The sequence below is a fragment of the Rhamphochromis longiceps genome, linkage group LG7 (assembly GCF_057381845.1).
Source record: "Rhamphochromis longiceps isolate RC_006_pf linkage group LG7, R_longiceps_female_GT1.1, whole genome shotgun sequence".
Classification (NCBI taxonomy): domain Eukaryota; kingdom Metazoa; phylum Chordata; class Actinopteri; order Cichliformes; family Cichlidae; genus Rhamphochromis; species Rhamphochromis longiceps.
This window is the reverse complement of record NC_140563.1, coordinates 71,765,394-71,792,143: the sequence shown is the minus strand read 5'-3', so window position 1 is coordinate 71,792,143 and position 26,750 is coordinate 71,765,394. Positions and strand designations below refer to the sequence as shown.

Below are 26,750 nucleotides of genomic sequence, written 5' to 3'. Positions count from 1 at the left end.
AGCGCTATACAAATACAGGCCATTTACCATCTGTAAATTACAACATTTAAAGGGTTCTGACATCACAGTCATCTTTGTGACATCACATCCAGGCTCTCTGTTGTGATGTCAAATATCAATGCCAGATTCGCTTCTCTGTTGACATCACAACAGAGAGGTCGAGTCTGGCATTGATATTTGACATCACAGCAGAGAGATGAATCTGGCATTGATATTTGACATCACAGCAGAGAGATGAATCTGGCATTGATATTTGACATCACAGCAGAGAGATGAATCTGGCATTGATATTTGACATCACAGCAGAGAGATGAATCTGGCATTGATATTTGACATCACAGCAGAGATGAATCTGGTGTCCTTAGGGACTAGTAAAGCGCTATACAAATACAGGCCATTTACCGTCTGTAAATTACAACATTTAAAGGGTTCTGACATCACAGTCATCTTTGTGACATCACATCCAGTCTCTCTGTTGTGATGTCAAATATCAATGCCAGATTCGCTTCTCTGTTGACATCACAGCAGAGAGATGAATCTGGCATTGATATTTGACATCACAGCAGAGAGATGAATCTGGCATTGATATTTGACATCACAGCAGAGATATGAATCTGGCATTGATATTTGACATCATGTGACACAACGCAAGAACAACAGGCGTAACACATGAACGGGTTACACATACTGAGGTGAGTTGTTGAGGATATGTCGAGCTGTCGATAAGCACGGCTGTTTTTGTGCTCTTATATACTGTTAGCCTGTTTTGCTGGCGTTAGTGAAGCTGTTTTCAACTGGATGTAACATTGTTGAACTCTGATGATTAATGAATAAACTCTCGATGTGACGACGTGAGCATGTAATTGTAACCCTGTGTTCATTTAGTCGTTTGATACCGTTTAATATCCAGTACATCTATTGGGTGTTTTATAACATGCCCTGGAATCATTTTAAGTTTTACAATGCCGGTGATTTACGACTCTTTCGCGACAGTCAACTGTGGCGTAAACTCTGGCGGGTCTCAGAGCTAGCTTATGTGAGCCAGCAGTGACATCTATACATGCAGTAGCCTTAAAATACTGATTATTTATTCTCCTGCTAGGTAAGAATTTGTGTTTTATACGTTTATTGTCACATTGTGCGCCATGTTATTGTTTCGGTGAAATGAATTTCTACAATGGCGGACTTAGACAAAATAGTGTTACTGTTAATTTGACTCTCTGCAGTGTTTAAATGCTTACATATACACACACAGTTACTGTCCCTCCACACGTAGGACTCAGTTCTGCTTCTATGCCCCATCTTTGTTTACTCTTTCCCACCCAACAAGTGCATAAATAAGATGTTAAAAACGTCATCATCATATCAAACATGATCGATTTGGGGGGAGTTTGTTTGGCACATGCTGACTGCATCTAATTATAATCAGAAGAGGAGGCGAGAGCAGAGAACGAGAGTGCAGCAGTTTGGTGAAAGGAACAGGTGAAGAAGAGGTGAGCATCCAAGAGACGAGCAAGAGGACGGTTTCAAAGCAGACATTATGGCACAATAAAAGCTGTAAGAGCAGAGATTCATTCATATCTTTACTATTTTTCTTTAGCTTTTACTCCCGCTGCTTACAATAAATCCGAGATAAAGAACAAACAAGAACAACTCACATGGCATTGATTGTTTAGTTCAGTGTCACTCTGTGATTGTTTGACATTTCATATAAATGTGACTCTAAAATATAGCCAATAATAAAAAGCTGCTGTTACTGAGTGAAACTTGAAGGATTATGATAAACTTCAGTTCTTACTGAATCTGTAACATTGCTTTTTTTAAAATTGTTAAATGACTTTTGTGTCACTGTGCACAGTGAAAAGCTCACCTGATGTAGTGGTGAGGCCATGTTCACCACTAGATGGAGACAACCTGGCACAGGTATTTTCTATACACTAAATTTCACACTGAAAAGCCTTGGTGGGAATTTTTGTTTCATAGAAAGTAAAGGAAAACATGTCTTGAGGTCTTTTTCCAGTGTTTTCAAAATTGTGTTTTTCACATACACATCAAAACTTCACACAGACAAACACACACACAAAACAACAAAATATGTCAAATTACATATTTTGTTGACTATTTTGTTGACTATGCACCCCTACCCATAATAAATGGGTAGGGGTGCATAGTCAGTAAAAGTCACCAAGGCTCTGCAGAGCTCCAAACCTGCTCTGCCACAGACAGAAGCATCAAAAATGTGCGCTGGGAGCTTCATGGCATGGATTTCTACAGCCAAGCAAATCTATATGTGTGTGGCCAAGAACCTTAGTCCATGTAGGGCATCTTAGCACAGTTTACTTGTGTCAGCTAGTGGGAGGGCAGAGAGGGCAGCCTTTACATTGTTTTATTGTAGAGTGACAGGAACTGCCTATGAGCTTCTAATCAAGCAGAAGTGTTGACGGAAAATCTATCAAAGGAAATACATTGATGAAAATCAAAGAAGAGAAATATTTATGTGATGTTCCATTTTCCTGAGAGCTGATTGGCTGTGATGACTCCTTCAAGTACTACATGCTACTTTGTCCTGCTAGTTAAGCCTGCTGTCTGTTCTCAGGCCTCCTCCTGTTTCACTGCCATATATCCACCACCAGAGGGCTCCACTGACCTGCCTGCTGACATCAGAGCACACCCCTGTGTCATGTGACCTGGCAGGAGTAGCAAAGCTGGACTCAGACCTGGCCAGGCAAGTTCAAAGGCAGCTGTGGTAGAGAGAGTATATGGGCTCAAATTGTGGTCATAAATATTTTGTACTTGTAAATCAGGATTTGTGTGTGTATGGGATCAGAACGATGCCACCTTGAAATGAAACCGAAAAAAATATTGAAACTGAAAAAAATATTGAAACTGAAATAAATGTACAGCGCGGCTGCAGTCACGGACAAACTTGCATGTGTCTGTTCGGGAATGGCAGATGCTGAGAGGTCCAGCGTTTACATTACCGGCTATTTCAAAGTGACAGCCTGAGGTGTTCTTCAGTAAATTGGACTACCAGACAGGAGGACCTGAGGCCCCACCGTATTATTTTCGGTAAGTTAAATGTGTGTGTAAGCTAATCCGTAACTTAGGTCCTTAGGTGAGCACTCGGCTGTCGGGGAAACTTGTTTTGTAAAGTTCGTTTAGCTAACCCGTGCAGGTGAATGAATTTACCCTGACTAAAGAAATCAAGAGAAACGCACCGGGCTGCTCAGTGACTAACCACGGTTACTGTACTTTCTTTATGAGTATTATACTGTAAGAGCAACAGGCTGGACTCTGCTTCTGCTCCTGTGCAGAGCTGATTATTAAATATGTGCAAACAGCAGCATGTTTTCTGTCGCTTTCCACATGTGGAACGACATTAACGCCAACTTTTAAAAACCTGGCACTTCAGTAACCCCTCATTAGTCAATAGCTACGGATTAAATAGCAAAGCCCGATACTTATGTACTGAAACCAACTACTTCCGCTTGGCAGCTTAAGTTAAAATGTTAATTTTTTCCTCTGATTATTTTTTTAGCACTGACTCTGTATATTTTTTGTTTGTTGCAAATATTCAGGTTAAAAAACTGTCCGAATTATATTTAATGAGGTATGTTCACAAAGTCACATGTGCAGTACTCTGTATAGCTTGCATCCTTTAGGACAAATAATTTGAAGCATTAATATTTCTTGTTCAATACTGAGCTGATAACACCTCCGTATTGTCATGGCCCTGGGTCATGTGACCCAGTATTCTGAGTTTCTTGGTGTTTTGTTATTCTTTTTAGTCTAGTTTCATTTCGGTTTATCTAGTTCAGGGGTGCCCAATCCCGGTCCTCGAGAGCTACCGTCCTGCAGCTTTTAGATGCATCCCTACTCCAACACAGCTGAATCAAATGGTTTGATTACCTCTTCAGCATGCCATCGTGTTTGGCAAAGGCCTGATAACAAGCCATTCATTTGATTCAGCTGTGTTGGAGTAGGGATGCATCTAAAAGCTGCAGGACGGTAGCTCTCGAGGACCGGGATTGGGCACCCCTGATCTAGTTACATTCTGCCATGTTTCATGTCCAAGTTTTCTTTGTTTGTCAAGTTCATGTCACGTCTAATCTCCATGTTTTCTGTTTTACTTTGAAAGTCTGTATTCAATGTCAGTGTATTCAGTTTCATTTCTCCTGTCCTGTCGTTAGGTTCATGTGTGTCAGCTGTGCTCCCATGTGTGGCCACTTCCCCTGATCATCCCTCATGTGTATTTAGTCTCTGTGTTTCATACAGTCTGTGTCGCGTCGTCTGTGTACTTCCCCCCGGTCAAGTTAAGTGTTTTTCAGGATTCTGTGCAGTTCATGTTTGCCATTTGGTTTATGTTGTTTTTCATGCAGCCGCACGATGAGGTTCCGTGCAGGTCATGTTCATGTCTCTTTCGTCACGCCACTTGGTTCACAGTTTCCATGCATCTGCACAGCATTCTGTTCACAGTGATCATAGTTATGCCTTTCAGTCAGGTTAGTGTTTTTCCAGTTTAGGTTTTTGGTTAGTTGCAGTCTCAGTCCCTGTTATGTTTTGTCTACTCCCTTCTGCATCAGCCCAAATAAAGGCTCGCTTTCAGTTTAAGTTTTCCTTAAAGTGTCCTTAAGTGTCCTTCCCAGCGCTCATGAGACTGCTTTGCTGCACTGTGGTATGAGGTGCTAACCTGTTGACAGTGTTAATTTTAAAATGTATTCCACCAAAGATAATAGAAGTAACATATTCTGAATACTTTACAACTACATGAATATCCTATTGCTGTGTGATTTATTACTATTACCGAAGGTTACTCTCCATACCAACACCAACTAGATGTTTAAATCTTAATATAAATGAGTAACAGTAGGTGCACATTAGGTAAGGCTGCACTTTTTGCAGTGATCTCGTAAATAAAACAGGTCCGCGGCTCCGAACCGTAGTAAAGGGACCTCTGGCTAATACGTTGGGGTCTTTTTTTTTTTTTTTTTTCCTGGATCACCTGTTGAGAAAGAAAAAAGAAAACAAGCAGAAGAAGACTAGAGCAATAAAATAAACAACACCATGATGATCTATGGGAATATAACAGTAAATACTAAATGTTAAACATTATTGTGCAGCACGTAAGATCGACAGCGCACAGTGTGCTTTAAGGTAGGAGCCAAAAAGGAGCAGAGCAGCGGCGTTAAGGACGTCCTCGCCGTACCTGGGTCCATCAGGTCCTCCAGACGCGTGAGCAGTTTGGTGAGTTTCACCATTTGCTCCAGGAGCTGCGCCTGGATGACGGCAGATTCCAGCAATACCACCGTCTTTCACTCGCCCAGTTTGAGGACCTGCTGTCCCGCGTTGGTCCCAGCATTGCCCGCCTTGACACCAACTACAGACGCTCAATCCCACCTGCAGAGCGCCTGTCCATCTCCCTGAGGTTAGTAAAAGTGTTTAATACGGTAGTCCTTTATTGATACCTGTGCTAACATGGATGTGCTATGCTATCAATGAATGCTGTCGGTGTTTACTGATAGCAAGCTGTGGTACGGAGACGACTGTTTATAATATTTCTAGTGATACTCGGGTCTCATCAAGTCCCGATTTACAGTGGGGCAAAAAAGTATTTAGTCAGCCACCGATTGTGCAAGTTCCCCCACTTAAAATGATGACAGAGGTCAGTAATTTGCACCAGAGGTACACTTCAACTGTGAGAGACAGAATGTGAAAAAAAAAATCCATGAATTCACATGGTAGGATTTGTAAAGAATTTATTCGTAAATCAGGGTGGAAAATAAGTATTTGGTCACCTCAAACAAGGAAAATCTCTGGCTCTCACAGACCTGTAACGTCTTCTGTAAGACGCTTTTCTGTCCCCCACTCGTTACCTGTATGAATGGCACCTGTTTGAACTCATCATCTGTATAAAAGACACCTGTCCACAGCCTCAAACAGTCAGACTCCAAACTCCGCCATGGCCAAGACCAAAGAGCTTTCGAAGGACACCAGGAAAAGTATTGTAGACCTGCACCAGACTGGGAAGAGTGAATCTACAATAGGCAAGCAGCTTGGTGTGAAGAAATCAACTGTGGGAGCAATCATCAGAAAATGGAAGACATACAAGACCACTGATAATCTCCCTCGATCTGGGGCTCCACGCAAGATCTCATCCCGTGGGGTCAAAATGATCATGAGAACGGTGAGCAAAGATCCCAGAAGCACACGGGGGGACCTGGTGAATGACCTGCAGAGAGCTGGGACCAAAGTAACAAAGGTCACCATCAGTAACACACTACAACGGCAGGGAATCAAATCCCGCAGTGCCAGACGTGTTCCGCTGCTGAAGCCAGTGCATGTCCAGGCCCGTCTGAAGTTTGCCAGAGAGCACATGGATGATACAGCAGAGGATTGGGAGAATGTCATGTGGTCAGATGAAACCAAAGTAGAACTTTTTGGTATAAACTCAACTCGTCGTGTTTGGAGGACGAAGAATACTGAGTTGCATCCCAAGAACACCATACCTACTGTGAAGCATGGGGGTGGAAACATCATGCTATGGGGCTGTTTTTCTGCCAAGGGGACAGGACCACTGATCCGTGTTAAGGACAGAATGAATGGGGCCATGTATCGTGAGATTTTGAGCCAAAACCTCCTTCCATCAGTGAGAACTTTGAAGATGAAACGAGGCTGGGTCTTCCAACATGACAATGATCCAAAACACACCGCCCGGGCAACAAAGGAGTGGCTCCGTAAGAAGCATTTGAAAGTCCTGGAGTGGCCTAGCCAGTCTCCAGACCTCAACCCCATAGAAAATCTGTGGCGGGAGTTGAAAGTCCGTGTTGCTCGGCGACAGCCCCAAAACATCACTGCTCTCGAGAAGATCTGCATGGAGGAATGGGCCAAAATACCAGCTACTGTGTGTGCAAACCTGGTAAAGACCTATAGTAAACGTTTGACCTCTGTTATTGCCAACAAAGGTTATGTTACAAAGTATTGAGTTGTATTTTAGTTATCGACCAAATACTTATTTTCCACCCTAATTTACGAATAAATTCTTTACAAATCCTACCATGTGGATTCATGGATTTTTTTTTTCACATTCTGTCTCTCACAGTTGAAGTGTACCTCTGGTGCAAATTACTGACCTCTGTCATCATTTTAGGTGGGGGAACTTGCACAATCGTTGGCTGACTAAATACTTTTTTGCCCCACTGTAATTCGATTTATGCCGTTATCAGTGTTTGAATGATAGCATGGCTGTGGTGTCATATCAATGTATGCTCTCGCTGTTTGCTGATATCAAACTGTGGTATGAGGACCACTGTGGGTTAATCTTTGTAGTGATACTCACTCCTTTCTTTTTATTTAGACCTGGTTTAATTCTGGGATAGTTGAATATTTGTATATAATCCCAGCAGACTGTTTTAGATTATATCTAATATATATCATGTAATTATCCTTGTAATTACAAAAGGTTTTATGTAAGATTTATGTTTTGTAATTTAAATCTGACATCACAAAAGTATTTTGGAATTTGAATAATGTATTTTGTAACTGCAGCATTTTGTCCAGGTTCCTTGCCACCGAGGACTCCTTCAGGACCATCGCATTCAGTTTTCGAGTTGGCGTGTCCTTGGTGAGCCAGATCACCCCCCAGGTAGCGACGTCCATCTGGGACTGTCTAGTGGACGACTTCATGGCTGTGCCTTCAACTGAAGACTGGCGGTGCATTGCAGAGGGATTCCAGGAGCGCTGGAACTTCCCTCTCTCCCTCACAGTAGAGGTTGTATCTGCGCTCCATGGAGCTCCGTCCTGAAATTGCGGAGAAGTGTGTGAAGGCAACGTGTGTTCTCCACAATTTTCTGTGCTGTTTGGACAAGAGAGGGGCACCTGCTGTGAGGGGTGTGGCACCTGCTGTGAGGGGTGTGGCACCTGCTGTGAGGGGTGTGGCACCTACTGTGGTGGAGCCGTTGCAAGGCCTGGGTCGTGTAGCAGCAAACAACTCCTCCAGAGAGGCTGTCCTGGTGGGGGAGAAGTTCATGGCCCACTTCTCGGCGGAGGGAGCCGTGTCTTGGCAACCAAAGGAGTAGCCTGTTTGAAGTCTGAGTGACTTCCCCACAACGGCTCTTTTGAGAGCCACCCACAAACCTCTAAAGAGTGTTCCTGTCTTTTTTAATTTTTCTTAATAAATGGAGCTCTACTCCAAAATAAACTAACCTCTCTTTACTCTCTTAAAGACATATTTACATATAATTGTTACACAAAGTTTTGGCTGTCTCACCTTGTTTTGGTACAATCTGCCAGGTGTAACAATTTTTAATCATGTTTTTGCTGGAGAAGTGCAAGGTTTTAGTCAACACCATCAGACACAAAGAAATGTAAAAATATATATTTTAAATTAAGTTGTTTCAGCTATTTTGACTATTACCAGCTTCTCTGTTCTACTGTTTATGCACATATGTTTTCAAAGTAATTATACCACATTTAAAAGTAAGATTGTTTTGGCTTTTTATTATTAGAGTTAGGCAGCACGGTGGTTAGCACTGTTGCCGCACAGCAAGAAGGTCCTGAGTTCAATTCCAACATCAGGCTGGGGTCTTTCTGTGTGGAGTTTGCATGTTCTCCCCGTGTTTGCATGGGTTCCCTCCGGGTACTCCGGCTTCCTCCCACCGTCCAAAGACATGAAGCTTGTGGGGATAGGTTAATTGGATAATCCAAATTGCCACTAGGTGTGAATGTGCGAGTGAATGTGAGTGTGAATGGTTGTCTGTCCCTGTATGTTGGCCCTGCGACAGACTGGCGACCTGTCCAGGGTGTACCCCGCCTTTCGCCCTATGACAGCTGGGATAGGCTCCAGCGCCCCCCGCGACCCTGAAAAGGATAAGCGGAAGCGAATGGATGGATGGATGCATGGATTATTAGAGTTACAGTCATACATATTTTCAGAAGCTTGTATTTAATCTCCATAAGAAACGATCATATTTAGCAGCGTGAAAATTACATATTTATTTAGAAAATTACGTATTTTTATTGGAAGATCATGAGGGAGGAAAATATATGGTTCTTCAAAACAGAAAAATAAACAAAAAATCCATATTATGGAGTTGACAAGTGGTGACACATGAGTAGAAAACAGGATATTATTTCTTTCAAAATGACCATTAAACCTTAACAACCTTTGTAATATCACAAGACACATCATAACAATTCTGTTTTTGCACATGTCAAGTTCTACATCTTAATAGTTCACCAGCAAGTAGCTGCCTACTGCTCCTTGATTCCTAAAGTACTCTGTGGTTGTGTGTTTAGACGCTGCTGGACTTTCTCTCCTTTTGACTCTCTGTGCTTGTTTCCAAAACCTTCTCTTCTGCCTTTTTTTTCTCTTCCTTTCAGATCACTGATGTTCTTTATTTTTCCCTCTTTCACTCTATTTCTCCATCTTTCCCTTTATGAGAAACTCAGGCTGGCTGTTAATTTTTTCTCTACTTATTTTTTGATCATCCCTGTTCCTTCTCTTTTGTTCCTCTACTGACAGCTTCCTCTTTGCTATTCTAGCCTGAAATGTACCATTTTGTAATTGCTATAATTTTTCTGAAGCATATGCATTTACACATATTAAGGATGAATATTCACAACACAAATATGTATTAAGCAACAGAAATGCTATCCGGTCTTTAAGTCTGATGTCATTAGCCGTTTCCAGGTCCAAACTCCGCTGCAGATCCCAAAGTCAAAGGAACTCTGCGGCATCACTGAGAGTTACAAACTGTCTAAATTCTTTCATCTTTAATAAAATGATCAGTGTGGCTGTTTTACCAGGTGTAACATCCAGGCATCCATGAAAACAGAATATATGAAATTTAACAGAGTTAGAAGTTAGCTCGCCGGTTTCCACCTTAACACCAGCTCTGCTATCACTTCCAACATAAATGAAGACAAAACTAAACAGCACTGGCGTTTGTAGGGTTACTGATGTTGGACTAGCTGGTATATAATGATGTGCTACGTGATTGCTAGCAACACAGCTATGTTAGCGTAACATAAACACAGTGAAACTTTTTTCCACTTGATAAAAGTTAACGTGAGGGTTCCCGATGGTTAGGCTGACAGTGATCACTGACTGTTTTTAGGGGCTTGTTCAGATTAAATAGAACAAGATAAAAAAGAATAAAAACATGTTAAAACACAACAGCCTTAATAAACACAGAGTAGTTTGGACCCGAAAGCAGGGTTCATACATCATCACTTAAAAGACCAGCTCTCGGGGCAGAGATAGCTCAGTAGATAGTGTTTGCCCCATGATCGTTGGGCAGGGCTCTAGACTAACTTTTTGCCATGGGCGTACGCGTACCGGCACAAAAGTTAGGCGCACACAAGTTTTATAATAATTTATATAATATAATGTGTTTTTCTGGATACACTGTGCTTTTTCAGCATTCAAAGATTGATGACACCGTGTCAGAGCACTGGCTATGAATTTCAGAAGGATCAGGCCTTAACTTAACAGAAAAGTTAGCAATAGTTCTTTTCCTATTACAGCTACATCCACTTCTGTCGTGCCCAGGCTGCTCACTAGGGCTGGGTATCATCACTGATTTCTATAATCCATTCGATTCCGGTTTTCAAAGTCCCGATTCGATTCAACTTAGCCTCAGACAGTCAGAAATATTATAATTCTGATCATTTATCAGTACTGACTTCATCAGAATTGTGAACATCACAGCAGATTCCTTTGTGTGAAAGTAACTGAGAATAAAACACAGAAAAACATGAAGGAGATTTTCCTGGTCTGGCTTTTTATAGCAGATAACCTTAAAAATATTCTACAATGTTCTGCATATAAAGTTTAAATTTCTTCAGTATTGAACAACAGAAAAAATAGGCTTTCTTGAAGAAAAAGACAGTAGCCGACAGCACTGTAAACAACGGTAGACTGGTGGGTAATAAGCGAATAAATAATACAGAAAACAGAGATTGGAGACGGGAAACTGTTCTTGAAGTACAGAGAGAGATAGAGAGAGAGCTAGCTGTGCATGGATGTGATTTTAATAGTCGTGGAAGCAAAACAGCAAAATTCAGTTCGGTGAATTTTGGTTGGAGAGAGACAAAACCTGCAGCTCAGAATCAGCGCAAAAAGACGTAAACACATCGCGGACCGGACGCATCAGATTCGCTAAGCTCCGACAGCGTTTCCATCTACGGGCCGTCGGGTGAGAAAGCCGAGAAAGACAAAGTTAATTCTGATGGGTCGGGTCCGCTCTGTGTTTACGTCTTTGTGTGGAGTCCGTGTACCTGCTCTGATTTGCTGTTTGGTTGTTGTTGAACTGGTTTTGTGAGCTTTAATCTGAGAATCTGGCGTTTCTGGCAAAACACAGTTATATTTAAAAGTCGATTCAGGATTTAATGAATTGATATCGCTTTATTCAAGCTACTCACCTCCCACTTCCACCTGCACTTTCAACTGGACCACGGCCAATCAGAGAGGTCCCGCCCCTTACTATCTCTGATTGGTTTAGTCCACGATAGGGACAAAATGTGTGTCTGTTGTTGACCACAGGGAAGGTTGCAGATTTTTTTTTATTTTTTTTGCTACCCGAACAGTTGGTCGCACAGGTGCAACCAAATATTTTTTTTTAGTCGCACCACTGAAAAATTTGGTCGCACTCTAGAGCCCTGTTGGGGGTTCAAATCCACCAAACAGCGGCTATCCTGAGATACCCTTGAGCAAGGTACCGTCTCTACACACTGCTCCCCGGGTCATGGATTGGTAGCTGCCCACTGCTTCACTGAGTAAATGGGTTAAATGCAGAGGACTAAGCATTTTCCTACAGGATTAATAAAGTATACATTAACTATGAGATTCAAGATCAGGCAAATTCCATAATATTCGACACATCTGTAAAGCAGAAATATCAGTAAAATGCACAGGAAGTAATATGACTGAAATAGTAATAAAAATAACTTAATATAATTAGTGAATAGGACACTTTTGTGACATTTGCCAAAATCATTAGAAAAAGGGTCAACACCGTCAGGCAAAAATCCTGATGGTGCTGACAAAATACCCTACTTTCTCTCATAGCACGTTTTTCTGACAGACGCCATCTTGTTGTTCATCAGTTGCTTATGGCCTCTACTGTGGTGTTGATGCACTATGGTTGTGACACAGAGTTTTATCAGAAAGGTATGCAATAAATGAAATAAAAATTAAAAAAACTCACCAGAGCAGTGACCTCATGGCATGTGTATCAAACAGGAAGTGGTAAAGGGGTCCTCACAGTGTAAGTTACCCACAATAATTCCTTATTTTTTTGTACTTTTTAAAAAATCTGATGGTGTTGACAGAAACTTTGGACATGTTTTGTCCCTTATCTCAAGAATCACTGATATATTCTCAAAATCTTTCATAAACTGCCTGCTTTTCAGGAATGAGGTGGTAATTCGATTTTGGAGCAGTTCTTGAGCCATAACCAATGATGAGCAGCTTTCCTCACTGTCACTGGTACGGTGCTGCACTGATGCCTTCCTGAGAGCCAATGCAAGCACAAAGAGTTAAGTCAGCAGTTTTTTGATGAGCTTTCAATATTTCCTTTAACTAACGGGGAGTGAGGTCCTTTTATCTCAGGCATGTCAGGAATACTGAAACCTGGGCTGACTGACCTGACCACAGCCTCTATGACTTCAGCATCACTGTGTCCTTTACACAAGAGGCTGACTGGCCCACAGATCTTGACACCTCTCCTTACTGTCACTTCTTGAAGCCTGTTTGCTGCTGTAGGAAACACGTTTTATGGAGCTGTCAGCTGACTCGGCGATGTTCTGTTCACTCTTTGACACACCCTGCTAATTGCTTATATTAACATCTCTTGGCTGGTCTGAGAATGGGTTGGCGTTCCCCGGACAAGCTGGAGGAGGCTTCTCTGCTTGGGCTGCTGCTGTGTTACTGCTGCATTTCTGCTCATCAGACTTACCTAATGAGATGGCTGGAACTGTTTCTTTTTGGCGAGGTGTCTGATGTCAGCTGGCAGTGATGATGATGATGCCACTCGAAGCTGCTTTTTCAAGTTTGATTCAGTTAGTCTTGAGTGGAAGCGCCTCTTTGCAAGAGTCAGTTTTGAAAAGACCTGTTCAAAGTGGTACGTTGTCCCAAACAGAGATGCAAATTTCAGGGCATGTCTCGCCAGGATGGGAAAAGCCTCAGCATGAACGTACAGTTTGTGAAAGTCCAGCAGAGAGAGGCTGTTATACTTAGCTTTGAGCTCGTAGTTGTTTTGCAGCCCAATTATTTCCACTTGGAAAGTGTCTGGCACAGATGGTTGCACATTAAACGGCGTAGCAAACATCTCCAGTTCCTTTTGGATATTCTTCACATCTTGAAACCTGTCATCAAATGCCTGAATGAGTTTTGCACAACGACTGTTGTTGTGATTTGGCGCTACACAAATAAAATTGAATTGAATTTAGAATTGTCCCTATTGCCAGTCTTGGCAGCCGGGGGTCAGTCCGCCAGGGCCTCCGCTCCTGGCCGCCACCCGGCACACAATGCACCCAGCTCGCACTGGAACGTTTCGCAGCCGAGTGTGAAGCAGCGGGAATGAGGATCAGCACCTCCAAATCTGAGGCCATGGTTCTCAGCCGGAAAAGGGTGGAGTGCCCACTCCGGGTCGGGGATGAGTTCCTGCCCCAAGTGGAGGAGTTCAAGTATCTCGGGGTCTTGTTCGCGAGTGATGGGAGAAGGGAGCCGGAGATCGACAGACGGATTGGGGCTGCAGCTGCAGTAATGCGGACGCTGCACCGGTCCGTCGTGGTGAAGAGGGAGCTGAGTGTAAAAGCGAAGCTCTCCATTTACCGGTCGATCTACGTCCCTACCCTCACCTATGGCCACGAGCTGTGGGTAGTGACCGAAAGAACGAGATCGCGGATAGAAGCGGCAGAAATGAGCTTCCACCGAAGGGTGGCTGGCCTCTCCCTTAGAGATTGGAGCCTCCTGGGCGCCTCCTGGGTGAGGTGTTCCAGGCATGTCCCACCGGGAGGAGGCCCCGGGGCAGACCCAGGACACGCTGGAGAGATTATATCTCTCGGCTGGCCTGGGAACGCCTTGGTATTCCCCCGGATAAGCTGGAGGAGGTGGCTGGGGAGAGGGAGGTCTGGGCCTCTTTGCTTAGGCTGCTGCCCCCGCGACCCGGCCTCGGATAAAGCGGATGAAGATGGATGGATGAATTTAGAATTTGTTTGTTTTATTTTATTGTGAAAGAACTATAGAGGAAGCGACCACCTTTTCGCACATGCGTAGAAAAACATCCTAATTTCCTGAACCGATCAGGCAGCCAAAGGCAACAACATGGCTGCTGATAGCGATGTGAGTTTGTTTTGTAACATGTCAGTGGTCGTGTCCAAATTCATGGGCTGCATCCTCCTGAGGACCCGGCCTTCGCGGTCTATGTGGGCCGGGTCCTGAGAAGGTCGGGTAGGCCGGAAGTAAACGGCTGTTAAATTGGACGGTCTCGCCTTCGGATTAGCGTCACTGCTGTCTCGGTGGAGTTTAATAAACTCGGCCGTCTGCTCCTTGCTGTCTAAAATATAACAGGACACTGGAGTAAACTCTCGACCATCTCACACTTCTGTTTAATCAGTTTTCTGTTTGACGTTTATTCAGCTGTGTGAAAACCAAGGAGGAACCCACCTGGGGGATTAATAAAGTTTTATTTTATCTAATCTAATAACTTTAATCTCAGCCAAACCGATTTACTCACGAACAAATAAAACACTGAAAAAAGTCCAACAATAACATTTTTAGGTTGTCTAAGTGACTTATATATCACGTTTAACCTGAGTAGCGAAAGTCTGCGGTGATCTGAATATGATGTGCCGGGAGTTGTGCCGTTCTCTGCGGCTTCAGTGACCCTCGAGCTCCCGGCTAGCTATCGAGCTGGTGGGTAGCAGACGTGTAGGGACCTTGCTCAGGGGTACCTCAGCTTAGCTTTTCACTTGATTCAAACCCCCAACCTTCTGATCCCGGGGCAGCCACTCTACCTACTGACCTATCCCTCACACACGTTTACATCGTTGAACAAGTCTGTGCCACAGAGCACGCTGCATCGCTGCATCGCTGCATCGCTGCATCGCAGCAAAGAATGGGTTTGGAGGATTTTTTTAGAAGTGATGAATTGCTGCAGCCCCAGATTACGCCAATGAACACAACATATTAAAACCAGTCTGTGTAGCACTCAGTGGTCCGTGCAGTGACAGTGCTGACATACATGCCAGTACAATGCAGTTCTGCAGCTTGTTGCTCTGTGTTTCAGTCGGACTGTTTAGTTTAGCTGGATTGTTGCTGGTTGAGAGAAACTGAAGCTGGATGTCGGGCGTGTACCAGAGATCCTGCTAGTAATGCCTTCTGCTGTTTATCTTGTGTTCAGTCAGGTGCCGATGTTTGTGCAGATCCAGCAGAAGTGGAGGCGGATGTATGCCGGAGAGTGCAAAGGACCAGGCGTGCGCACCGACTTTGAGATCGTTCACCTGCGTCGAGCGCCCGTGCAGTACAACCACCTGTCCGGCCTGCTCGACATCTTCAAATCTAAGATAGTAAGTGCTCTGGAACAAACATCTTTATATGGATCATATTTCAAGGTTGTTTGTTTGTTTTTAATAAAGAAAAATTAAAATTGTGCAGCCACAGAGCATCATGTACCCATGTTCTACAAGTATCACCTCAGCATCCTGTTCCAGACGATTTTAGGACGATGTGAATCCTGTTAAATGCAACTAATAATCATAAAAGCATCCACGAAGTGCATGTAAATGTATTTTCTAAAACATTTATTCATCTGGTTTTTCCTGCTCATGTACAGTCTCTCCTCCTCCTCCTCCTCCTGCTGTGCTCTGACAGTCACACAAAAACTGTATTCAACTTGAAAATAACACAAACATCTTATCTTATAATAAGAATATATTCTTGTAATAGTTCGTCAAAGAGCAGGTTGATAACAGTACAGCACACTGCTTAGTTATGTGAACATTGGGAAAACAGAAGAGGAAGAAGAAGACGTCTAATTCTGTGTAAATTCGGTTTCTGGATTTTTGTGGAGTTAATTTGTGAATAAAATAAAGACTGTTAGGAAGTGGATGTCGGTTTAATGATCATTTTGTTTGAACTTTGTTTATTCCTATTCCTGGAAACACAATGGATTCCCAGACATCACGTTGTTTAACCCTTTCATGCACAGTGGTCTGCAGCTATTCAAAGGCTGTTTTCTTGTATTTGTGTTGGTGTTGATGGTAAACTTGCACAGAAACACTACACACTGATGTCTCCATACCCTTCATAAGTCAAAACCGATGTTGTCCACCTAAGTGGACATTTAAAAAATGAAGTTCAAAAATCTTATATTCATTCCTAAAGAAGAATAAAAATCCTGATTGATGTTGTCATCATCCACACATGAGGGTTAAATGTGTTCAGTATGTTCCCAGAAACAGCCGACAATGACGAGGTGTAATCCACGCCTGTACAGAGAGATTAATGCTGCAGCTTGTTACCATAAACATGAGCTGATGTCTTCCTGTTGTCATCAGGGTTGTTCCCTGTTCCCTCTGCCTCCAGTCAACATCGCCATTCGCTTCACCTACGTGCTCCAAGACTGGCAGCAGTATTCATGGCCACAGCAGCCTCCAGGTAGGCAGTACATGTCATGTCATTAATACACAAATAGAAAAATGTAATATTATTATTAAGAAATTATTAAATTTTTTTTAAATACATGTCAGCAAGTGGCTGACATCCAGAAACCCTGCCAGTGGCTTTTAGGAGTCGTGTGTGTGATGCAGGTCATGTTGTTGTTTCCTGTGGAACGATTGTACCTGCTGGTTCCAGGTCGTTCTTCTGATAAGTCTTTTCACTCGTCTGTCTGAAATCGTGTGGGGAGCGCTTGGTCGTGGCTGGTTTATCGTAAATAAATAAAAACCCTGCATGGGCAACGCCAGGTTTATGGCCCCAACAGTGCTCACTGGAACCTTCAGTAACTTAGAAGTTCTTCTGTAGCCGATGCCATCAGTCTTAAGTGTGCAAAGGTCTTGAGAGAGCTTGTTGGTTTTACCCATCATGAGACGCTTCTTGTGTGAAACCTGGCTAATGAGGCCATAGTTGGGACTGAACCGGCTGATATTAATTTGCACTAAGTGGCAGGATTGCTCTGTAATTACTCATAAATGTGTCTTTTTGCACCTTTCTTTCTGTCCAATACATTTCCCCCGTGTCATTCTTCATTGTTAGACGTCATGTATGGACATCTATGGTGGCGCTGGGTGATATGAGGAAAATGTAATATCACAATATTTTTTTGCTATATCACAAAACACGAAATAAATCACGATATGTTTAAGTTATTTTCAACCATATAGGATCTAAATTTGCACTTATTCAAACCGACCATTCAGGATGGTTTTCTATTGTCAACATAAAAATGATCTGAATGAACTGAAATGTTTTCTTTTAACCATCAGCTGCACACAGAGGATTTTCACAGATTACAGTATAATCACAGTAAGTCTCTTTCTGTGGTCAACACTAGACTTTAACATCAAAAGATCACAGCAACAAAAAACGACGTCAAGAAAAAAATCATGAGTCAAAATAAAACGACTGAAATGAAAAAGCTGCTCTGTTGTTCCTATAAAAATGGCAAAATAAAAAAAATGGATGACATCAAATTACAGAAACAAGTCGAGACAGTGACTATAAAACAGTTTATTTAATGTTTGCTTGGTGTGCAGGGAGACGTTGACATGCAGGGTTTAAAACATCATTTCTTTTGCAGCGAGATTCATTCTCTCACCGTCTGAAACTCCTGATGTCGCCATATTTTTACCTGTTCAGTTCAGTTCAGTTTTATTTATACAGCACCAAATCACAACAACAGTCGCCTCAAGGTGCTTTATATTGCACAGTAGATCGTACAATAATAGATACAGAGAAAAACCCAACAATCATATGACCCCCTATGAGCAAGCACTTTGGGGACAGTGGGAAGGAAAAACTCCCTTTAAACAGGAAGAAACCTCCAGCAGAACCAGGCTCAGGGAGGGGCGGAGCCATCTGCTGTGATTGGTTGGGGTGAGAGAAGGAAGACAGGATAAAGACATGCTGTGGAAGAGAGACAGAGATTAATAACAGATGTGATTCAATGCAGAGAGGTCTGTTAACACATAGTGAGTGAAGAAGAAACACTCAATGCATCATGGGAATCCCCCGGCAGCCTGCGTCTATTGCAGCATAACTAAGGGAGGATTCAGGGTCACCTGGTCCAGCCCTAACTATATGCTTTAGCAAATAGGAAAGTTTGAAGCCTAATCTTGAAAGTAGAGATAGTGTCTGTCTCCTGAATCCAAACTGGAAGCTGGTTCCACAGAAGAGGGGCCTGAAAACTGAAGGCTCTGCCTCCCATTCTACTTTTAAATACTCTAGGAACAACAAGTAGGCCTGCAGTGTGAGAGCGAAGTGCTCTAATAGGGTGATATGGTACTACAAGGTCATTAAGATAAGCACAGAGGAAACTATTTCTAAGCTAAAATTCATGCATCAAATGATACGCAGCAGATAAGACGGATGTAATCAAGCTACCGATAGAAAGAACATAGTAAAGGACAAATAAAGTGTCTTTTTTTCCTCATTGTTCTATGTGTGGGCCTCCTACTTCCTCCCACAGTCCAAAGACATGCAGTTAGTGGGGACAGGTTCATTGGGGCCCTAAATTTCCCACGGTGTGAATGTCTGTCTCTGTGTTTGCCCTGCGGCAGACTGGCGACCTGTCCAGGGTGTGCCCCGCCTCTCATGACAGCCCCAAGCACTTTACATGTGATGTAAAGTGGACTTTTCTTTTGTTGCCACGTCCATGATTTAGAAAATGTTACACAGATGTTGTCCTGCTTCGCTGTGCTGAAGCGTGTGCTTCATGAAAAGTTTGAATAAGAAAATATCAGGTCAGTAACTGTTTGTGTTCCCTGTAGGTGAGGCTGTGACAGAGCTCTTTAAACTCTGCTGTAGGACTGAGTGTACAGAGGAGATTCCTGGAAGAGGATACGCTGAAGATGAGGGCAAAGGTCAGGTTCCTGGCTTTACTTGTTGAGTGACCATACTGCATTCTGGAAACGTGCGTAGCTTACTGGGAGATCTGGGCATCTGTGCTGACCCGGGCCTCAGCAATTGAACAGAAACTCTTGGATGTGTTTGTCGTCTGTAGAAAACAGTGATATCAGCTCTGCTTTGTCCAAGCTGACCGAGCCAGCAGCAACTGTGCCCATTTCCAAACTGTCTGTCTCCAACATGGTGCACAGTGCCCGGAAGCACATTCGCCGCCATCGACGCATCGATGAGTCGCCCCTTAACACCGAGATACTCAATTCTGTCCTTCTGGTAAGAGTTAATCATGTAACCTGTTTAAAAGGCATTAACTAGTCGGAGTTGACTAATACTTGACTGAGTTTTAATGGTTTCAGCTCATTTTATGAGGAAACTGATTCTGACAGAAGAGGTGTGGATCCCGTGTTAGGAGACGGTGAGCGTGATATTCAGAGCAGCAGAGACCTCGGAGCGTGTGGTAGTTTGACTCGTACTGATGTGGCTCCTCTGCTTCTTTTCACAAACAGTTTTTCCTTCCTGGTTACTGTTGAGCCCGTCACACTCAGCAGCTCGAGCTCGAGCTAAGACAGCCTTGAATCTTAAAACTACAGCCGTAATTGCATTTATGTCTTAGAGTGCTGGCCACAGATATTGATCCCATCTGACAGCAGCTCAGTAAAGCACAAGAGCGTCATCTTAAACAGGATATCAGGCAGCGTTCTTATTTTTATTGTCTACTTCTGGTCACATCCTGCTTTTGCCACTGAGCGATCAGCATCCTGTGTTTTATCATGAAGTGATGACTACGTGAGCTGCACTTGTTTAATTCTTCTAACATCTAGAAAACAACAGAGTTTCTAAATGACAGACTTATTTATTTGTGTTTGTGTCTCTGTTTCCAGATGCTGCTGTGGAGAAGTCTGACTGTAAGAATAACACTCAGCTGTCCAACTCCAGTGGGACATCGGAGCAAGAGAAAACCTCTGATTATGTATGTTTGCCTCTTCACCACTCGCACACTCAAGGTTACACTCAGGTCAGGTCCAATATAAGTTTCAGAGTGAAGACAGGCTCAGTGCTGTCAGTACTTTGTCAGGATTTTTATTGATTTCATGGTCTTTTCCCTCGTTGTAGAACCTTTTCCACCAGCTGAAGTCGGCCCCCAGTGACAGTCTGACCTACCGTCTGGCTCTGTGTGTGTGTCTGTTCAACTATTACTACGGTGGGCTGCGGGCTGTTCTCTAAGTAAATATATTTCTAAAGGTGCTTTGATGTGAAATTATCACCAGATGTCGGTAACAACACTTCCAATCCAGACGTGCAAAGGAATCAAACCACAGATGAAGTTGTGTAATAATACAAAGTGACACAGGGACATTTATTTATTACTTTATACAAATGTTGGTGATGACAGTTCATGGCAGCGTCTGTATGGAGAAACCAGTCCCATCATTGCTCATGACTTTGACCCACTCACCACACAAACAGTCTATAAATCCCGAATGCTCCGTGGATCCTTCCCACAGATTCAGCTCAGGTGATTGGCTGGGCCGTTCCAGCAGCTTTACTTGATTTCTCTGAAACCAACCGTTTCCATTGGCTGTGTTTGTGATCATGGTCTTGCTGAAACATCCATCCTTGTTTCATCTTCATCATCCTGGTAGATGGCAGCAGATTCTAATCAACAATGTCTCCATTCATCCTTCCTGGAGTTATGTTTAATGTCTCAGTGCTGTACGCTGAATAAACAGCCCCCCCCCCCATGATGCTCCCGCCTCCAGACTTCAGTGTTGCTGTGGTGTTTTTGGGGTGAAGCCACCCAAACATGGTGTGTTTACAGCCTTCAAAGAGTTCAGTTTTGGTCTTTTGTGACCAAACTATATTAAAGATAAAGCATATTGTTGTACCTATGCATTACACTGGAGCAGAGCTTACATACACTCAACAAAAATATAAACGCAACACCTTTGTTACTGCTCCCATTCCCCATGGGATGGACGTAGAGACCTAAAATTCATTCCAGATACACAATATAACCATCCCTCCCAAACAGTGGTCACAAATCAGTCCAAATGTGTGGTAGTGGGCACATCTGCTATATTGAGATAATCCATCCCACCTCACAGGTGTGCCACATCAGGATGCTGATCTGACATCATGAGTAGTGCACAGGTGTACCTCAGACTGCCCACAACAAAAGGCCACCCTGGAATGTGCAGTTTTGTCTCACAGCAAAATGCCACAGATGCCACAAGCAATGAGGGAGCGTGCAATTGGCATGCTGACAGCAGGAATGTCAACCAGATCTGTCGCCCGTGCATTGAATGTTCATTTCTCAACCATAAGCCGTCTCCACAGGCGTTTCAGAGAATATGGCAGCACATCCAACCGGCCTCACAACCGCAGACCTCGTGTAACCACACCAGCCCAGGACCTCCACATCCAGCAGGTTCACCTCCAAGATCGTCTGAGACCAGCCACCCAGACAGCTGCTGGAACAATTGGTTTGCACAACCAAACAATTTCTGCACAAACTGTCAGAAACCGTCTCAGGGACGCTCAACTGCATGCCCGTCGTCCTCATCGGGGTCTTGACCTGACTCCAGCTCGTCGCCGTAACAGACTTGTGTGGGCAAATGCTCACATTCGATGGCGTCTGGCACGTTGGAGAGGTGTGCGCTTCACGGATGAATCACAGCGCTTTGTGTTCTGCGTCCTGATTGGCTGCAGACTATTGTTGATCTCCTCCGTGCCGTCTCTCCTGTACAGTACAGAATCGCTTATTCATTGGTTCATTAATGATTCATTGATGTTGAATTATCTCTCAGCTGCTCTGTTCTCATGTGCTGGACCTGAAAACACGGTTTGATCTTTGGTTTCTGTAATACTGGACTTATTTGTCTACGAAGGTTTGAACTTTGAGAGCTTAAACAGGAGAGAAACGTGTGAAAATTTTCATGTCGGTCTGAGTGTATAAAGTGTGTAGTGACGGGTTTTACCTTAACACATCTATAATAATTGTAAAAAATAAAGTTGGCTACTTCAGATTTCACCAATCGCAGGTTATTTTTAGAACGTAACTCCCGCGATAAACGAGGGAGCGCTGTATACAAATACTGAGAAGTATAAAATTTGAATCCTGTCTCTCTCTGAGGTGCGGGGGGAAAAAATATCGACAAGTCGATCAACATCATCTACAGATACATTCGACATCTCGAGAAATGTAAATCGCCACTTGATTCGTCCATTTGGTTGAAAAACCCGACCTTGAACAAGGAGCGAATATCACACCGGAAACTAAGCGCTATGCGCCGGAAGTAGCATATGCTAAGGCGCACAGGTCTAAGTTATAGGTCTAAGTTCCCCATAATGCACTGGGTGTTTCTTCTTCACTCAACATGTGTTAGTACACCTCTCTGCATTCAGTCCGTCTGCCCCTCATCTATCGATGGATGTTAGAGGCTTTGGTTCCCACTGTCGCTCACAGATGGTCACCTAATGTTTCCTGTGTAACTGCAGGGTCTTTGCCTTATAACATAGAAGCAGCTTGAGGTAACTGTTGTTGTGATGCTGTGTGTGTGTAATAAAGCTCCCTTACTGACAGTGGGTCACCACAGCTTGTAGCTCCATGTATTTGATGCGGCACGTTTGCCCTCGCTGACACAACCCTAAAGGGATTTGTGTGTATGAATAAAGTTTATTGTTCATACAGTTCATTGCTGTATGTCTGTGAAAGGCTGAATGAGGGTTGTAGCTCCCTCAGCAGCTGTGGAGCGATGGAGATGTGGTTAGTTAGACACGCTGCTTTAGTTTACACTACAAACCACACTCACCTGTTTACACTCCTTTTGTGTTACAACCACCTTGTTACACTCAAACACCAGATGATGCATCTGAGCCAACTAAGGATTCACTGAGACTGAAGAAGCTCGAGATCATAATGTGACCAAGTGGTCGGCGGGGTTATGCACAAAATAAATAAACTTGACAACGCCACCTAGGGGAATTACACCCCCAGGAAATATATTTAAGAAAAATAAATAAAAGGAATAAAAGAAGACCGCACAGATTCAAGGATGCACACTGAGGCAGGTTGGCTTCCAATATTAAAACAGTTTTATTTATAGAAATAAATAAAATATTATAAATAATATTTTATAAATAAAATATTAAAAGTCAAGATGTAGCGTCATTATTGACAGTGTCCTACAGTAAAAATAAACAATCGTGGAACTTGGACTTACCAGCAGCCGTGGAACCAAAAGAAAATCACACCAAAAGAATCACTGCAGACCACCCAGTGCTGTACAAAAGAAAGTGTGAAAACGACCCACCACCTGAGGTCCCAGGGCCACTGGCTCGTCCTCCTTCACTGAAATAAAACACAGAAAAGTATGTTAAAAGAATAAAAGGACACTGAGCGTCAGGCTCGCTACAAATCATAAAAAGACTAAAACACACTTTAATAACTTTAATAAAAGAAATCACACACACACACACACACACACACACACACACGGGAAAGGCTTATTCCCCACGGGTCAAACTACCACTCGTGCTGGTAATAATTATTCTCAGGCGTAGGCCGGTCTGGCTCCCCACCGGCTGAGACCGGCCACCCAGGCGATTTAGAGTCCCAGCACGACACTCGGGCAGAGAATCACTTCAGCCCGATCACAGAAGTGTGGGTACGAGCAACAGTCCAGGGTAAAATAGAACACCAGGCGAACCCAAAAAAAAGGTAAGCCTACTTAATAAAAACAAGATAAGACAAAACAAGACAAGACAGCAGACTCCACCAAGGAGGAGTTCACAACAGCAACTGAGAAGGCAGTCCACTCTTCCAATTTAGGTTGGACAATTTACCATGGAGAGGTGAGTACAGCAGTGAACCCTGAAACAGATAAGTGTAACCTTAAACTCTTATAGCTATGAATGCTAATAAAAGTAGTTCTAACAGCTTACCCCAGGACCGGAGGCACTATACTCTCATTGGTGGAGATACCACGAACACCTCTCTCCGCAATGGCAGAATTAAACAGACTGCTGCGCTACAACAGGCCGGAAAAGGATATTAACACCAATTCCAGTATTCGGAGGGAATCCAAGGTTAAGCGAGAGCATACCTGTAGCTGTCGTATAATCGGCTCTTGCTGATCAGTCCGTCGCAGTACGCCAGCATTTACTGCTGTATCGTACCAGAAGCTCGGGAGGAATTAATCCAACAAGACATCGGCTTAGCTTTATACAGGCTAGCGCCACCCTGCAATCAATGTGCAGGTGGGTTCCCAATTAACCCGATCACCTGATACAAGGAGCGAGTGCAGTGGAAAGAGAGCGAGGGTGGTAGAGCGAGCGAGAGAGAGAGAGAATGAGAGAAGAAAAACAACGGAAGGCGAGTAGCCCATCTGGCTACAATAAGAATTTGAGGCTCAGCTGATACAGTATCATAGGAGAATCCAACCATTGTATGTCAAGAGACTATAGGCAGTGAAAGCTCCATCTGGAGGAGGAACGACGTGGTTCAGAGCGTTGCCTCCTGCAGCTGGTGACATGTTCAGATTTCAGCTCTGTCGGTTAGAAAGTCTGTTTTTGTTTTTCATCTGTGTGTTGCTCTTTCATCCTTTTCTTCTTCCTGTTTCTTGCATCAAGCTGGCTGACTTCACCACTGATGAGGTAACCATGAGCAGTAAGCCTCGTGTCGCTCACAGTTACATTTAACATAGTGCGATAAACACACTCAGTCATTATAAGGTACATCCTCTAAAGGTTCACATAACAGACAAACAGGATAATAAAAATAATCTGGTTCTTTGCAGCGTCCTCAGATGAACAACACACGACATTATTACACGTCTCAGTATTTGTTACACTGAACACAAATATAAACACAACACTTTTGTTTCCATGAGCTGAACCGGATCCTGACTGGTTTTGCGACATGTGTGTCATTGTGCTACACATGTACGGCATATTTCAGAGTGGCCTTTTATTGTGGGCAGTCTCAGACACACCTGTGCAATATTCATGCTGTCTAATCAGCACCTTGACATGCCACACCTGTGAGGTGGGATGGATTATCTCAGCTAACGAGAAGTTCTCACTAACACACATTTAGACAGATTTGTGAGCAGTGTTTGCGAGCAATGTTCCCTGTAATGTTTCACGTGTCTGAACACACAAACTCCCTGAGCGTCCCTTGGACCACTGTGAGCAACAGCAGACGTGTGCACTGTGGTCACACCAGCATCCAAGAATACTTTTACACAACAAGACTTCTTCAAAAAAGTAACTGAGTTTTGCAAACAGAGTTTTTTGCAGCTGTTTACCTAAAAATGCAGCCGAGGTGTTTTTTAAATAAACATTTCAAACTATTTGCAGAACAATCAGCTGTTCTGCATCAAATCTGATGCCACACAAATTATTTGTGCCGCTGCAAAAAATAATTTCTGTCCACTATGAGATGAAGGAGAACAACAGCCTGATACCTGCAGGCCTGACAGCAGCAGATGTGTCACTGCTGCAACACCTGTAAACCATTGTTCTGACACACACAACAAAACTATTGACTACACTACACACTAACTACACACTAACTACACTCTTAACTACACACTAACTACACTCTAACTACACAAGATTTGTGCTAAACTTGGCAATCGCATCTCAAACACGCCGTCACTCCTAAAACTTCCCCCTTCCTAAACAACTAAATGTCATGTTGCCATATCATTTTTTGATTGGTCGACATGGTGCATTTTTCCACCAATAGGAAAGGCTGGTGGGGGTTTGTTTTGGTGTTGTTTTTGCTCACAGGCTTTCGAGCGTTTTCCTTATAAAACGGCGTTTTTACCGTTTCTTCCTGCAGTAAATATAAACAACGACAGTATTCAGGAAGAAAACCAAACATTGCAGATATTTTATCATAACTCTGGTTTTACGTGGCCGATCAACACAATTCAAAAACTGGTATAAAGTCCACACTTTGTCCGTCAGTTGTTCCGTCTGTCCTGCTCACATCTCCAATGGTTGTACACGTTGTCATTAACGTGGCTTCACTCCACATCAGCCGCTTTGCTAAAACACCGGTGTCGCACATAAGGACGCTGTCATAGCCTGTCAGCCACGTTGATCAGCTGCGTATATACGAATGTGAATCGCGTGATTGGCTGGACTACGGGATAAGGTGGCCTCGTTCTGATCCCATACGGGAGCAGCCAGTCACTGACTAACACTGCAAAACAGAATCGTTAAAGTTTTCATTTTAATTTCAATTCAGGTGATTTTTCTTTTTTTTTTTTTTTTGTGCGCAACGCAGATTTTCTGTGCAGAGACCGTGCCAGCAGTGCGCAATTGTGCCAGCAGTGCGCAATTGTGCACGCGCGCAGCTTAGAGGGAACATTGCTTGCGAGTGTCGGGTCTTTTGTGTTTGTAGAAAATGTTTCATATCTTTGAGTTGAGCTCATGGAAAACAGGAGGAAAAACAAAAGTGTTGCGTTTATATTTTTGTTCAGTGTAAATGATAAAACATCAGGTTTGACCCAGAATACAGTTTGATCCACATGATGGCGCTGTGAAAAGTGCGCGCTGTACTGGTGGCACCAGTGTCCCCAGCCCACAGACCAGTGCTGCCACTAATCGAGTTTCA

The 26,750-nt window shown here is 43.3% G+C and overlaps 1 protein-coding gene across 2 annotated transcripts; it reads left to right on the top strand.

Moving 5' to 3' along the window:
• Positions 1 to 649: 649 nt before the first annotated feature.
• Positions 650 to 22,543, top strand: LOC146667001 (rab3 GTPase-activating protein catalytic subunit-like). Of its 2 annotated transcripts, XM_085415154.1 has the most exons (9): positions 650 to 1,923; positions 2,597 to 2,725; positions 2,954 to 3,069; positions 15,405 to 15,570; positions 16,561 to 16,660; positions 18,991 to 19,083; positions 19,224 to 19,396; positions 20,005 to 20,093; positions 20,237 to 22,543. In XM_085415154.1, exons 4-9 carry the CDS (start codon positions 15,415 to 15,417, stop codon positions 20,253 to 20,255), a joined length of 630 nt encoding a protein of 209 aa, XP_085271280.1. In that variant the 5' UTR covers positions 650 to 1,923; positions 2,597 to 2,725; positions 2,954 to 3,069; positions 15,405 to 15,414; the 3' UTR covers positions 20,256 to 22,543. The 2 variants fall into 2 exon arrangements, with proteins under 2 accessions (XP_085271280.1, XP_085271281.1); XM_085415155.1 differs by lacking the exon at positions 650 to 1,923 and having other exon boundaries at positions 2,221 to 2,725.
• Positions 22,544 to 26,750: the final 4,207 nt, after the last annotated feature.

Bases quoted from the DNA above. Each gene is read 5' to 3' on its own strand.
- LOC146667001 (XM_085415154.1), top strand. From the start codon at position 15,415: ATGTTTGTGCAGATCCAGCAGAAGTGGAGGCGGATGTATGCCGGAGAG. The intron at 19,084-19,223 runs GTCAGGTTCCTG...TGTCGTCTGTAG, and splicing joins CGCTGAAGATGAGGGCAAAG to AAAACAGTGATATCAGCTCT. The intron at 19,397-20,004 runs GTAAGAGTTAAT...CTCTGTTTCCAG, and splicing joins TACTCAATTCTGTCCTTCTG to ATGCTGCTGTGGAGAAGTCT.